The sequence below is a fragment of the Osmerus eperlanus genome, chromosome 21 (assembly GCF_963692335.1).
Source record: "Osmerus eperlanus chromosome 21, fOsmEpe2.1, whole genome shotgun sequence".
NCBI classification, from domain to species: Eukaryota; Metazoa; Chordata; class Actinopteri; order Osmeriformes; family Osmeridae; genus Osmerus; species Osmerus eperlanus.
Genome location: NC_085038.1, coordinates 6,600,211 through 6,616,088, shown reverse-complemented (window position 1 = coordinate 6,616,088; position 15,878 = coordinate 6,600,211). Strand labels below are relative to the sequence as shown.

General features: G+C 43.5%; 1 protein-coding gene across 3 annotated transcripts; it reads right to left on the bottom strand.

Moving 5' to 3' along the window:
- Window positions 1–1,567: 1,567 nt before the first annotated feature.
- On the bottom strand, window positions 1,568–15,557 carry gpd2 (glycerol-3-phosphate dehydrogenase 2 (mitochondrial)). 3 transcript variants are annotated; one of them, XM_062446390.1, is made up of 17 exons: window positions 15,463–15,557; window positions 14,018–14,124; window positions 12,581–12,589; window positions 11,702–11,873; window positions 11,330–11,454; window positions 11,143–11,240; window positions 10,710–10,873; window positions 8,534–8,698; window positions 8,137–8,281; window positions 7,728–7,921; window positions 7,311–7,621; window positions 6,485–6,616; window positions 6,140–6,298; window positions 5,640–5,752; window positions 5,431–5,509; window positions 5,091–5,189; window positions 1,568–3,910 (listed from the first exon to the last, which is right to left on the bottom strand). In XM_062446390.1, the coding sequence occupies exons 2-17, from the start codon at window positions 14,117–14,119 to the stop codon at window positions 3,785–3,787; spliced, it is 2,193 nt and encodes a 730-aa protein (XP_062302374.1). In that variant the 5' UTR covers window positions 14,120–14,124; window positions 15,463–15,557; the 3' UTR covers window positions 1,568–3,784. The 3 variants fall into 3 exon arrangements, with proteins under 3 accessions (XP_062302374.1, XP_062302376.1, XP_062302377.1); XM_062446392.1 differs by lacking the exon at window positions 12,581–12,589; XM_062446393.1 differs by lacking the exon at window positions 15,463–15,557 and having other exon boundaries at window positions 12,581–13,771; window positions 14,018–14,130.
- Window positions 15,558–15,878: the final 321 nt, after the last annotated feature.

Below are 15,878 nucleotides of genomic sequence, written 5' to 3'. Positions count from 1 at the left end.
TTCTAATTAAGGCTAATTAAAGCATGTTTCATGACAACACCTGGAATGGCTGTGTAAACACTGAGTGTGTATGCTTTTGCATGATAATTACCGATTGAATATTTCCAGAATGTTCTAAATGCAATCATGCTTGTCTGACAGACTCTCCCAAAACCTTTAGAGAATGACAGAAGACACGTTGAGAATATATTTCTGATTTTGAAACCCCCCCACACACACACACATTTACTTGTTTTGACTCAAACAAAGGTGGGTGGGGGAAGCTACAGAGCCACAGAGTAAGATAAACCCAGAAAACAGGGGTGGTTCAGATTGACAGTGAAAAACAAACTCACACAACACTGGCGCCAAACTTGACAGGCATTCCTCCCAACTGCCCAACGGACTTACATCATATGGTCCCAGTTTATCGTTCATAAAACAAAGGAAATGGTCCTGTCCTTGTCCTCCCTGAGTTTCTGAAATCTGGTCACCTTTCCCCTGCTCCTTTCAATTAGTGTGCGGACACATTGGAGTACAGTGTCTCTTTAAGGCAGGCCTAAACCCCAGGGGATAGAGCGCATTAGTGGTCATATGTCAACCAGATTTGTACGATTATTCATTGCAGCTAATTTACTCATTCTCCTAGTGCTTGTTATACACACTGCATTGAGATACCAATGTGTCTGACTTTTGGCTGTAGATGGTCTGTGACATACACATAAACTAGCCTAGATAGAGCTATTGGTTCGTCATATCATGACACATTTCATACGGCTTTGCCTCTTTTCACACACATAAAACTAAGAAGTGTTCTCAATACTGCTTCCATTTACATATATCTAATTATACCTGGTGATTTGGTCTACCTGTTTCTCACCTTGCTGTGCTAACTGGTAACCATGTCAAGCACCATGTCAACACAACCTAATAAGAGTCTCACATGATTGTTCCAATATCACAGTGCTGTCATACAGCAGTTGAAATTAGTTTGGGAATGGAGCATGCAGATTCTTTAATTGCATTATGCTATATGCTGATGATCACCTTTGAATTCCTATTAGCCTCTCCAATTATTCTTGGTTCTGCAATGAATCAAGTGATTTAACAAAAGACTAGGTGACGGGGGCAGCCATATTGAGGCCTTAACACAAAGAGAGTAAAAGGCCATTGTTTCATCAATATTAATTAACTTGACCATACCAAAAGTATATAAAAAAGCTTAGGTGGATTTGTAACCAGCCACTTGGTTTGAAGTAATCAAAATTTGATGATAGAGGGCCTAGTTATACTTGTCTCTGATGGATATGGAATTTACAGGCTAAAGATATAGCTTTTCTGTAAGAAAGTATGAAGTCTTGTCAAACCAAGGTCTTTGTTTCTACACAAGACTTGTAGAAACAACTTAGTAGAACCTCAGGCTATAAGGTTTAAAAATGCTAGCATTTCCTGTGTCAGGTTTCATAAAAGTGCATCATAGGGCTATTCCCGTGAGAAAAGCCAGTTTGTTTTGCCAAGAAATATGAATGGTGGTCAGTGAGGTGAAAAAAAAGTATGTCACAAAAATCACCCACACCAAAACAATGCATGCAAGCAACCAGATACATTTAATTAGATAATTGCATTTTTCTGAAAAGCTATCAAGATCGATTTACAGTGTTGGAATACGAATCTCTTTCATTTTGGATGAAGCTGAAATTTCATCCAAAAAGACACAATCAAACATAGGGACATGGATTTAAGTTAAGATGTCTGTCAGGTATTCTAACAAGCTGCAGTTGACATGTAAAAGAGACCTTCCTGTCAAGGTATTGTGCTTAAATCAGCTGAAAATATACCCATGATTTACATATTTTACTGTGATGTTACACAATTAAAAACCGTGTCATGTTTGTTTCATACTTTACCAACATCGTTCTGGTTGAAGCACCATCCTATGACTTGACATACAAAAAGATTGCATCATAAAAATTACATTATGATGTTTACAAGTACACAATATTCTGGCAATACAAAACGTCCCATTATTTAAAATGATTTCACTTCATATATTTATATGTTCTTTATGTTGAAATGCTCTATAATATCTCAGTTATAATCATTATAATTCCACATAGCAATACTTAAAAAGAGTGAAAATAGTTCCAATACTTTAATAAAATCACTATGGATAACCGTAAATAACCAAAAATACAGTAGTAACTTAAAAGTGAACAAGTTATAACAGAGTTGGATATTAACATCAACAAAACCAATTTAGACCAACATGGGTCCCCTTTTGAACCAACTTCTCAATTACAATCTTGCAATTAGCCACATTCCTAATATTTAATCAATGTCTACATTATTCAAAGATTATTCTAATGAATACATATGAAAATTAATAAATATCTCATATAAATATATAGTTATGTGATTAAACTGCAGTAAAAAAGCAGTCATGTTGACATGATTTGACAAGAGTACTGATAAAGCTTGAAACCTTGCTATGTAAACCATAGGAGTTTGGCAGAGAGTGCAAAAACAGGCCAGTGTAAGGACAGTAGATTCGAAGGAACATCCCGCCACCAGTGTACTATAATACAAACCATCAGAAACATAACTAGAAAAAGATGCAGTAACACACTTCAGAGTCAAGTTGAGTGTCAGTATAAATCACAACCATGATCTTGCTTGAGCAAAACTGGTTAAATTAGACATGATCTGCTCTATGTAAACAATGCAAAAAGTTGTTATAAGACATGGTAGTACTGTTATCTCTCTCTTTCTTTTAGGTAGGTTTAATACAGGTTTTCTTAGTCTGCATCAGCAATCTTGGATCCTCAGGTACAAGACAAGGACATACAATCAGCAGCATGCTGGGAATCTAGCTTTTTCAGTTATATCTTTTTGTTCATTCGACAAAGCAAAGAGCTAGAAGGAAAATTGCTAAACATTAGAATACAGCCTAGAGGTGGAGTGCTGGGAAATTTTGAATATAGGTATGTGTGTCAAAGTGCAGAGTCAGAGGCACTCATTGTATTGTGAATGCAATCAAGTGTCATGAAAAACTCAGTTGGTCAGAAATATTCTGTATACGCAGGCAATGTCAAAAAGGTCCTTAAAGGCATGGTAGGTACATTTTGCGAACCTAGCAATTTTGGATTAAGTTCGAAAGGATTCAACCCAAAATAGCCCACCCCCTCTTTTCAAAGCCACTCCCCCAAAACACTTGAACGTGCTGTTTGATTACTGCCGGGAGGTAGCTTGGTAGACAGACAAGTAGCCCATCTAATCACTGCATTCGGTCCGAATGCTGTCCAATCATTACGTTCGGTCCGAACAAAATTATCTGTTTATTACAGTCTTGCGACACCCAGAGATATTTAATTTATTTCATTTGACTGCCAAACCTTTATATTTATTGGTTGCTATTAGGATGTGAAGTTTATTTCAGCAAATATGACCAAAAGCGCATCTCAACAAAATTACCGACCCTGCCTCTAATATTACCCTGCCAACTGCCATTTGTTGGACTAGATTCCATCACACAAAGCACAGGAATAGATATTAGTCTTCACATCTGATTTGTCCATCCCTGATTAAAATATCTTCATTCAGATCATCCTATTACCATATTTCTTATTCCCGCCAATTATCAACTGCAAGGTTAAACAACATCTCATGGTGTGTCAGAAAGCACGATTACTCTGTGTGCAATCAAGTTGAACTTGAACACAGAGTGTTAAGCAGTCCGCTTGACAACAAATACATGTATTCCATTTCAATGAAGGTAACAATGAAAGTTGTGTAGATGTATATTCCCTCAGACCCCTCCCCCGCTGCGGTCCACAGACACAGGGGCCCTCAGGTCCAGACTCTCCTCAGCACTCTTCAGAAGGAGAGCCAACCGGCTGTCAGACACCTGACCCTTCTTCACAGCACTCATCAGCTGGGGGGAGAGATAGAGAGGGGAGGGGAGAGGGGGGGAGGACATAAAGACACAGAAAGAAAAAAAGGAAGCAAGTGAGTGAGTAAATGAGTGAGAGAGTGAGAGAGAGAGAGAGAGAGAGAGAGAGAGAGAGAGAGAGAGAGAGAGAGAGAGAGAGAGAGAGAGAGAGAGAGAGAGAGAGGGGGTGGTGGGGGGTAGGGAGAGAGAGAGATGAGGAGAGAGAGAAAGCAAGAGAGACAGAAAGAGACGAATTCAGGAATTTTCCATGTATCATATAATTTAACTGTCCAGAAGTTTGAGGCAGGATCATTACAAAGCCTGGAGCATGTCTTGAACTCAAGTAAGATCAGCTAACCATCAGGATGCACAGGCTCACATCCCAACAGCATCCATCTACACAGCACCATCCACATGTAAACCTTCAGCAGGACTCCGCAGGTATCCGGCACAGACACATCCACTAATGAAGGCTAAATCACCAGCTGTCACCAGCTTCTCTAATAAATCTATTTTAGCCTCTTCAGTGGCTTCTAGTTCTATGCAGGAAGACTCATCATTACCCTGGCTCATTGTCAAGGGGGCTAGACATCTAATTAGTGTCCAACAGCAAGGCCTACTGGTCTGGGGGAAATGCTCACAGGAGACCTGGGGTTTCACACCTCTACCTCCATTTGTAGGAGGCCATGTCAAGCTCTGAGACTTGGTGATAAGAACAAAAAATAAAGCAGGGACAATGAAAGAGAAGGGAGTCTTGCAGGTGATTGTGTGTGTGTGACCGTGGGTGTGTGTGCCCCTGCATATGTGAGTGCTCATATGTGAGACTGCATGCAGTATGCGTGTGAACGCATCTGTATTTTCGGTGTGTGTGCGCACCCCTGTGTGTGCGTGAGTGTGTGTTGAGGTAATGGATCCTCCTCCCAGAGGATTCTATTATCATAGTTCTCTTGTCTGGTCTTGTTTGCTCAGGTTCTCATGGCAAAGAGAGGGCAGATATTGACCATAGTCTGGAGAATTAATGAATCCCTTTGTCAGTGCTGAGACAAGGAGTCATAGGTATTGCCATACGGGAAGGCACAAAAGAGACACTCTCACACTCTCTTAGACACTCACATATAACACATCTAGATTTGCTTGGATGAAGCTTGAGGCTTGATCTCTGCTCTTTTAGTGAAACGCCTACCTGTAAGAACTCGTCGATTTCCACCTGTCCATTTTTGTTAAGGTCCACTTCGTTGAGTATTTCGTGGAGTGCGTTCTCATCAATCTGGACGTTGATATTCTGAGGGATGAGAGAAAGAGAGAGATGGAGAGAGAGATTGAGATAAATAGACAGAGAGAGAAGAAGACTTGTGACAAGCAGGAAGTTTTTAAGCTAACAATTACAGGGCTGTTGGTGTCTCATCTCCTGAGTGTGATAATAGTGGGTAAAGAATTTGATAAAACCTGAGTTAGATTACTATGTAAAAGTATTATGAAATTTGGTAATTTCCCTGTGGGCAATATTTCAAAGAAATGCTCACCTTTAAGACTCTTTGGACATCCACGGTGGTGATAAAACCTTTACACTCTTTGTCAAATTTGTGGAAGCGTTTCTGATACCTGTCAATAACAGAATGGTAGAGTCTTGACTGGCCTGTTTCAGGTGCTCAAGGGATGGTTATGCTTTAAATAGCGGGTGATGACATAGAAAATAGGATGGCTTCAGCTAGAAATTTCCATCAGAACCTACCTGGCCACTTCCTGTGCGTCCAAGGTGATCTCTGATGTTTTGGTGATCTGTTCAGACCGGGACCTGTAGCCCATCTCATGATAGAGGAACTTCTTCGCTGCCTCCAGCTCCTCCTGCAAACACATACAGAACACAGAAGGACGGTTTATGTCCGTGGGTTAAAGATAAAAGATTTTGAATGAAGCAATATTTGGCCTGGTATTATTACAGCTGGATACAAAAGAGACACACACAGAAACTGGGTACAGTTTCACACACATGCATACTCATGCACACACGAAACCCCTGAGGTGGAAACACCTTTCTATTGAATCGTGCTCTTGAGGGTGTGGACTTTTCGACTGAAGTGTACTGTGGTCGGAAATAATGCAATCTAAAAAAGGCTGTGAGGGGATTTCATCTAAAAATAGCACGCAAGAATAATTTCACGTGGGGAAACGATGAACAAAAATAGACATCCACATCAAAAACTGGAATGCGGTGCGTGGTGTCTCCCTCACCGTCCTCTTCTGCTCGCTCCAGTCCAGCTCCTTCCCCATGATCTCCACGATGCGTGGAAGAGCCTCGTCAGCCGCCTGGACGTTGAGAAAGCCCAGTCGCGTGCGCCGAGCGATCACGTCGATGGCCGTGCAGGCGTACTCTTTCATGGCATACAACACCTGAGAGGAGACCGAGAGAAGACAGGGATCGAGGGACATGTGGAGGATATAGGATAGGATAGGAAAGATGACATTAAGAAAGAACGGAAAAGGACAGGGAAAATGGTAATAGAGTCCACTTATGGCGTATGCAGACAAAGGCAAATAAAGAAGTTAGACAGTAGCTTGGATGATATTATGAATTACCTCGCTCTCAATGTAAGGGAACTCCGATACCAGCCTCTTGCCCACAATGGGCCACCTCTTCCCTGTGACGTGTGCCATCTTGGCCACATCAAACGCCCGTCCCCCGTACGTGGCGGCCAGGTGTTGGGCCACCTGAGGGCCACAGAGACGGCAAATCATTCAACTGAACCAAGACACTCAACATGCTGCTTTGAGATTGCTGTGTATAAAGACAATAACGCTTCATGTTCCTGTTGCTATGACTGTTATTCCACTCAACTCCAACTGCATCTTAGATTTACAGGTAGATTGATAGGTAGATTCAAATGTCATTTTATCTGGTTACTAAGTACTCAAATTAAAGAATTTGATCATATCGCTGCAATTGTTTTGCTAGATCGAGTGGGAGCCTTGATGTACTCCGAGACCCACCCACCCTCTGCGATGATAAAAGGCAACATCTTTTGAAACAATGGTTCATATTGATTCAGTCCCTCTTAAAAGTGCAATCTTTCTCTGTTTAGAGATTGCACTCAATTTAGCTGTTTGAGGGTTACACTGTGGAAAAAGATTTATCATGGGTTTGGACATAACAAATGCTTATTGCAATTCAGGTAGTTGACTACCAAAGGTCAAATGCTGTCAAAATATCAAAGGTGACCTTTTGGAATATTCCAGAAAGCGCCACCTCTAAGGAGGATGCTGCCTCTAATGAGGAACTCAGACTTTCAAGCAGGGTGGGCTTTCCTACTTGGCACACTTAAGTTGAAAATATATCATAGTGTATTGAAAGGTTAATAAATGAAACATGCCAGAATCGTGGACTAACTGGGAGTTGGAGCCCTACCTCATTTTCCAGGCCGTAGTCCTGTACCAGTCGGATGTACATGGTGGGGGTCCAGTCCTTGCCCCCCTCCAGCAGCAGTCCCACAGTCTTACTGGGCGTGGCCTTGAGCCCATGGGCTTTCACTGCTGCGTCCAGGGTCTCCTCGGCCATGGAGCGGTATGTGGTCCACTTCCCCCCAGCGATGGTCACCAGGCCGCTGTCGCTCACGTTGACGATGTGGTTCCTGCAGATGGACTGCGTATCTTTGGAGTTGGGGTCCGTGACCAGGGGTCGTATTCCACTCCACGCTGCCAAAACATCCCCTCTCCGCACTGGTGAGAAGAGGTGGGCTGGTGAGGAGGAGGAGGTGACGGAGCGATGGACTGCTCACAGAGGCGTGAGGGTGTGTGTGTGTGCGTGTTATTGCCACGCCCGTACCCTCCACATCCGGGCTGAGGTAGTTGCGGACCTCCGTCAGGATGAAGTTGATGTCCTCCTCCGTGGGGATGGGATGAGCCGTCACACTGGTGGGCGAGTCAGTCGTCCCGGCGATGGTCATCTTCTCCCAGGGCAGGAAGAAGATGACACGGCCATCGCTGGTGGCGGGGTCCAGCAGACCCATGTTGTCAGGACTGGAGGAGGAAGAGGAGGAAGAGGAGGAGGCAGAAGCAGGAGAAAGGTGAGAAAGAGGAACCGAACAACCAAGCAGTATCACTGACACAGATGACATCAATGGATACAAGCCCATCCTTGAGTCAGACAGGCACTTTTAGGATCACTTTTAGTTCCAATGTGCCAGACATGGCTAAATCAAACACAGTGGATGTCCGGGTCTTAATCCTTGTACCTGTAGTATCCAGGGATGACTATGTGGACCCCAGCACTGGGCTGGCAGATGTTCTCATTCTTCTGGTCGTCCATCTTCCTCAGGGAGTCCGTGAAGGGACCCGTGGCATTAATGACACATTTGGCTCTGACATCAAATTCTTGCCCTGCCAGTGGTAACAGCCGTATCAGTCAGTCCTAGCTGTGTTTACGTGTCTTAGAAAGTCAGCTTATTTATGCGTCTTACATTGTTTTTACGCTTAACAAATGAATTCGATTGACTGTGCGCTCATTTATGGGATGTGAGTGTGTCTGTGAGAGTAATTCAGAGAGAGGGAACAAACAAGACAGAAAGAGAGTATTTCCAGTAGATATGCATGTGTGTGTGTGTGTGTGTGTGTGTGTGCGTGCATGCGTACCTGTGATGACGTCCCTGCAGCGCGCGCCGCACACCTTCTCCTCGCCCGTCTCCGGGTCGCTCTTCTTCAGCAGGCGCACCACCTCGGTGTAGTTGGCGACGGCGGCGCCGTGCCTGGTGGCGGTGAGGGCGATGGCCAGGTTCATCCGGGCGTCGTTGTGCTGTCCTTGGGATACGTTAAGGAGAGGGGGAGCAGAGGGACGGAGAGGAGGAGACGGGGGAGATAGTTCAGTTGTTTCCCTTGTGGCACCCTTTGACATGGTTCCGATGCTCCCTGCCTTTGGGTGCTACTTAACTCACTAGAGTGAGAGAGCGTAGGGAGGAGGCCGAGGCCCAGTACAAGAGGCATGATGGGACAATTGTGACAGGCTCATGACCTGAAGTCAGAGCCCCCTCCCCCTCCTGGTCTAGCAGGGCGGGGCGCGCTTGGCTGGGCTGACACCTCCTGTTAGGACAAGACTACGCCTGGCAAGCATGACCACAGATGCCCGCCCGCTATTCTAAACAATGCCCTGTGGTGATTGGCTCACTGTCTGATGCAAATTGGGTAGGTGCTGACAGACAGTCTGGATATACATATAAATGAGAAATAGAAGAAAAATATATGTTTGGAACAATCATGAGATCAAATGACATTACATGTGATAGTAGGGATGCATAAATTAGTAGTATGAATGGTCTAATTGACCTCGCTGTGGCGCCAATCAAATTTGTTCAAAGTGAGAGATGCCGGTTTTGAGGAAAGGTTGTGTTTTGGCTACGTTTGATTATGCCTCGGTTTGGTCTTGTGTGTGCAAACTGTCTAGAGGCTACAGCCCTGAGGGGAATGTGTACAAAGCACCCCAGGGGCGAGGTAGAGAGGCTGAAAGACCAGTTGTCTAAGAAGGAGAGTTGGAGAGGAAGTAGAGGAGGAGATAGTCATACAGCAGCAGTTAGTCACTACGACCACCATGCTTTGTTCTGCTCGCTTTGGAGAAGGTCAGATTCCCAAATGTCACACGCATGATTGTTCCAGATGGAATAATTGGAGAAAGGTTCCTTCTCCTTTTACTTCACACACAGACACACACACACATATGTGCGTGTGTGGGGGGGGGGCTGCTTTGCTAGAACCCATTCCCTTTTCCCAGCCAGCACTAAAAAAGATAGCTGTACAGTTAGCTGTAACCCCTCAGAAAACAAACACATGCAGGGGCTTTGCTTTCTCAGAGATAAACACTGAATGCTTAATGAGGTCTGACAGATGAAGTAGCCTTCGGACACAAAGTTGTGTGTTCACATGGTGTGAAAAACAGAGTGAGAGAAGAAGGCAAATTCTGCAGAGCCAGACAGAGTCCAAACATATGGTTGTCTTTCCTTGATGCCAATCTGGGGCAATCCCAGCCTTAGCCCCGGGCTCAAAGAGGAACACCAGCCGCCAGCAGGTATATTTAGTCAGGGACCAATGGAGACCACAACAGGTCACTGGTACTAAACCCCAGGCCCAATAAAACCCTGAGAATCTTTAATTCAAGAAATGCACTTTCCTTCAGAAAAAAATGCTCTGGTTACAAAATGTTTATTAAAAAAACGATTATAATTTTCAAGCTTTCAGGCTTTATGACTTCTTGAAGTAAGTAAGTAAGTAAGTAAGTAAGTAAGTAAGTAAGTAAGTAAGTAAGTAAAACATGTTTGTATAGCATCTCTCACATACAAATCCCAAAGTGCTTCACAACAAAATGCAATACAACATCACAAATTAAGATACATTCTAAATAGAAAACATGACAAACAACCATAAAAACCCCTTGACTAACTAAAAGCCTGCTTGAATAGCAGAGTCTTCAATTGCTTTTTAAAAGCTTCGACAGAAGTCGCACACCATATAAAGGGAGGTAAAACATTCCACAGCCTAGGAGCCACTGCTCGGAATGATGGATCCCCTCTAGTTTTTAAATGGGTACAGGGAACCACTAATAGCTTCTGACCTAATGACCTCAGACTACGAGTAGGAGTATGAAGCTGTATCAAGTCAGAGATGTAGGGAGGAACTTGACCATGCAGGGCTCTAAAGGTAAGGACCAGGATTTTAAATTGAATTCTATACTAGACCGGTAACCAGTGAACTAACTACCCAGATAATATACTGTCAAAATATGCATTTAAATATTAAAAAAACAACAAAGAAGTTGTCCTACCGTCATAGTAAACGATAGCTCCCACCAGCCTGTCCTTCTTGAGCATAGGGAAGAGCTCCAGGGCCTTGGTCTTGCTGAGGACATAGCTGCTCTTCAGACACTGGGCCCCGGCCACCAGGTCATACATCTTGATCCCTGCCCAGTAGTATGGCAGCTGCCACCATCTTAGTACACAGATATACAGCACACACACACACACACACACACACGTTCCTCATTTGTCTATTCGGTTTCCACATTGTTAATCTTCAGTAAGCTTCTTGTCTGTTGTTCAGCTTTATTTATAATCCACTGTCTCAGAGTGTATCCTGGGCGACCTTCATTGTAAGGCCTTATGCTAAGAAATCAATTCATCTGATGGTTTACCTAAAAAAATATTTATTTGACTTCTATTCATCTAATTCTCTAGAGCAGGGGAGAGAGACAGCCTTACGTGTAGACAGGCAGCATGATGGGTAGTGGGGCTGAAAGATGAGGGGCGATGTGCAGCAGGTTGGATCTCTCGTGGAGGGCTTCTTTCACCATCATATACTGTATCAAAGGGGTAAAGACAGGCTTTTTAGCGACCCCGGATTGAGAATACACCCTGACCGGAGGCCTCCGGCACACCCCATGTGTACCTGCTCGTAGTCCAGCTTCATGATGGCCTTCTGAAGGTAGCGCACGCCGCCGTGGATGAGCTTGGTGCTTCTGCTGCTGGTGCCTGAGGAGAAATCGCTCCTTTCCACCATGGCCGTCTTAAGGTCTGGAGAGGGACACACGAGCAGGCCGAGAGACAGGAAAGAGCCGACCGAGGCCGGCGGGAAACAGGGATGCAGAGCGAGAGGCAAGGAGAAAGGGAAACAGAAACAAAAACAGACGGACAGCCAGTGAGTAACAGCAGTGGTATTGATATTGGCCGTACAGAAGGAGAGCGAAAGCAGAGGTTGCATTTCCGTTGTTCACCCAGTACAGTCAAACGTCGTGGTCTGTCCTGCGTTGCGTTTTCTTACCGCGTGTGACGGCCTCTAAGGCACACCCCGAGCCTGTGGCCCCTCCGCCCACCACGAGGACGTCAAACTCGTCCGTGTCCTGCAGGGTGGACAGCAGGGCCTGGCGAGAGGGCAGCTCCTCTGGGTACTGGACCTTAAGCTCCCCGTCCGCTGCCACCGAGGCCAGCCGTGCCTGGACAACACACACACACCCACAAGCACACAAGCACACATTCACAATCATACAGCACACGCACACACAGTCACATGCACACACACGTACACACGTTGTACATGGTCACATTATGAAGCGTCTGACAACGTCCACTTACACTATGTTTTGTTATCTGGTATTTAATGGCACAAAAGAAATCTGGAGGAAGGAAATGGTCAAATCAAGAGAGTGAGTGAACTGATGGATGGTCACAGAGAAAGTCAAGGATTGTATTTATAATGTTACATTTTATTCATTTTCTATTGAGCAATTGGACTCAAATGATTACATCAAGCTGCTTTCGAAAACAGCGGTCAATTTGACTTGCAAATAGGCAAATGAGAGCCGGGCGTTTGTAATTTAGGGCTGTAAAAGCAAACAAGATCAAATAATTTGTGTCTATTCCCAAGGCAGTGCATATTTGACACCCACAGCCGATTAGACGCTGGCCTCTCCCTGCAATCAACATAAGGACATGAGTACCATGGTGTGTCTCATGCAAATGACCAATCGCCCGCTGCCGTGAAAACTTTGCGAGGCGAGAGCGGCCAGTCCCCTTGCCTCAGAGGAGACAACAGACAGTGCTATTTATCCAATTAGGATTAACATTTCAAGGGTTAGGTTCTGTCTCTGGCATGCTTGATTGTAGATTATTGCTTTGTCAGTCAGCTTTGACTTTTGCTTACCCATTCATGCTTGGTTCAGGAGACGTTGTGGGACAAACGTTCCATCAGGACACAAAACAAAGTTAACATTAGGTCAAACAAAGGGTCAAAAGCTCCACAGAGGACTGGAATGGACTAATAATAGCTTTGCTGACCAAGATAGTTTATGTTCAGAATAGGCACCTGTTTTGCCCTCTCAAACGTCAGAAGTGTGACTCCTTTGCTATTTAAAACCTTAAGGATTCTGTTGGTGCCCTTATGGACCCTTGAGGTCCAGATCAAAGACTGAACGGTTATGATCTTTGCTTCGTTCTTTTCCAATCATAGCATTTCTATTCACACCGCTGTTCAAGAAACACATTTTGCCTAATTAATAGAGTCAAGTGACTGGTTTCCGTGGAAACACAGCGTGGGCATCTTTGCCCGTTTCCCAAAGTTGTCCTTAGACACTAACGTACAGACCCTAGATAACGATCAACAGGATATTTCGCAGATTGGATCTCAAATCTAATAAAATCAGGAGTCCCACTGCTCCTCAGCTTGCTTTTTTCCTTGTTTGTCTCAAAGATCTTGTTGATTATCTCCATCTACTTGACCTTATTAATTTAGCTGTGTAATAACTAAATACCCATGGGACAAGCTCTTGCTAATGCTTACTTGATCAAATGTACATAAAGGAATATGGTGGCTATAGATATAATCTCCTAAAAATGTGCTAAAAAGTCATTGATGTTATGATTCAAGTTCTGGATGTTTGTATGTAATGTTTGCCATGACAAAAGAAGACACGACTTAATGTAACCCATGTATCTGACACAACAGAATGTACAAATGGTAAAACAACATAACATGCATACTCATAACATGTCAAAACATAACATAACACCAAACACCATTACTGAGGGATTCGTTTTTGCCACACAAAGCTGTTGGCATTCACCATTATAACCACGGCAACAATAATCCACCTGAGTGGGGTTGCATAAAACACATTCCTGGGTCTAGATAAGACATGCCTAAAAAGGTGTGTGCTGCTAGCCTGAGAACAGATTACCATACCAGTTAATACAGTAACTGTAGGCTATGTATAATGCTTAGGCTTCACGTGCCATACTCATAGAAGGGCGCTGAAGTCTCATGGCTGTCTTCTGATTAGGGACTAGGGACCTGCATTCCCCTTATGACTCAAATAGAAACCCCAAGGTCCTCTTGCTTAAAAATTAAAATTAAAAAAGGCAAGAGATTTATCAAGTCAATTCCTATTGTTAAGAAATTGATTGTACTGTGTCATTACTAAACTCTGGCATCAGATCAAGTGAAAGGATAAGAAACTACTCGCTCACAGATTGGGCCTTACCTCCTACTTAAATCTCACACACAGTCAATACCTCTCTAGAGCACTAATTTGACTTGATATCCATTCATAGTTGCTATGGTTAGGAAGGTACATTAACCAACCTGTGTCTTTCGGTATTCCGACAGCTGAGATAGGCCAAAAATAGTGGCAACCGCACCACTCCCTATGATGGCCGTGTGTTTCAGAGCCTTCCGGAAAGCCATTGATCCTGAAACACAGATGCACAGCAGAGAAGTGGATGAATGAAAGGATGGAGACAAGAAGACAAAGCTTGTCCCTGTCCACAACTCTGGGGCTGTGGGAGTAATGTATTGAATCAGGCACAGGGTTATATTGGAAAGGCATGACAGGGAATCATGGGGCGTGGTCATGATAGAAGAGCAAAGAGCCAATCGGACTGGGCAGAGGGATGACTCAACGGGCAAGAGGTCACTTGAAGAGGTAATGTTGGCAGCAGTAGAAGGATATGAGATTGGTCATTTGTAAACTGTGTGTGTGCATGCGTGTGAAAGAGAGAGAGAAAGTAAATGACTGTGTGTTTAGGTATGTGACCGTGAATAACCACTTATGCAAAGTGACAAAGGGTAGAAAAAGGAATTGTCTGTAACATTCTGGGCCTGAATGTGTTTGCCAGTAAATACACAGGCACTAGATCTATAAGCATTACTCTGTCTCTCCAAGTCCCATGACTTGGGAAGTTCTGTGCTGGGATATTTCATCTTTAGTTGAATGACGAGGGTATTTTCCTCAGCCAGGCTTTAGCAACAACTTATAGTGACTTAATTAGAGAGTGTGTCACTGCTCTGGCACACTTTGGGTTACTCTCACTTACCGCCTGGCCAAAAGTCAACATGACCTCATGTCTCTTTCTGTGAGTAAATGAAATGACTCATGCAAGACAGAGGAAGAAGAAGTGTAACACGCCTGGAACCCAACGCCATTTCTGACTATCCTACTGTATCCCCCTTCATAACCTACAAAGTTTAACATTAGATTAGGCCTAAACTTTAGTAGCCTTGTCCATGCATTTTGTTTCATGTGGACACATATATATATATATATTTTTGAAATCTGCATGAACATTGTAGGCCTAGTAATACTAATAAAAAACTACATAGGCCTACAATTGAACAAAATACTAGTGATTCTCAAAATGTATAACAGTATTACAGACATGCTCATATTAATTTCAATTATAGGCGAAGTTAAATGCGCAACTAGGCTACATACGTCTGTTCACAATCCGAGTGATTTGTTCTTATAATGGGCTACACTTAACCTCTAATTACGTAGTTATGATCATTTAGGCATGAGCCCTAGTCTAACTTGTTTAAACGTTTAGTTATCATTGCTGAAAATAAGTGTAATTAGGCTATATGGAGTAACTGATATGATATCGTCTTATGGCTTCTGGAATGCTTTCTCAGCCGCAGTCAACATGAGGTTTAACCTTTTCGCAACATTTTATCATGAAGATAAAATGTTATAAAAAAAATATTAAAACCGACATAATAGACCAATTAAACTATCTAGCATTTTTACTTACAGATTTTCACGCCTCAATTGATGACAATATCGCCCGAAGATGCAGGGCGTCAGCTGAGGACAGTGTTATCCTATTCCTATCTACTAGAAAACCAGGAAGTGAATGCAAGCTAACAGACAAACAGAAAGACCAATGGGATTGCGCATGTTATTAACTTGTCCAATCATGCTTTAGTAGGTGTTTAAAATGGTGACGTAGATGGGGGAAACTATTGCACAATATCTTAAACTCCCACACACTTCTCGCCCCATCACAAAAATGAGACGTCGGTGTCCTGTCATTTTTTGCTTCCCACCAGTACACAATTAGCAGGTTCTGTGCTCACAGCAAGATCACAATTTGTGACCTAGTATTTAACCTGTGTAAATTACTTTCACATAGGCTGCAGTTAGATTGTGACAAATTTGCTGAAACCG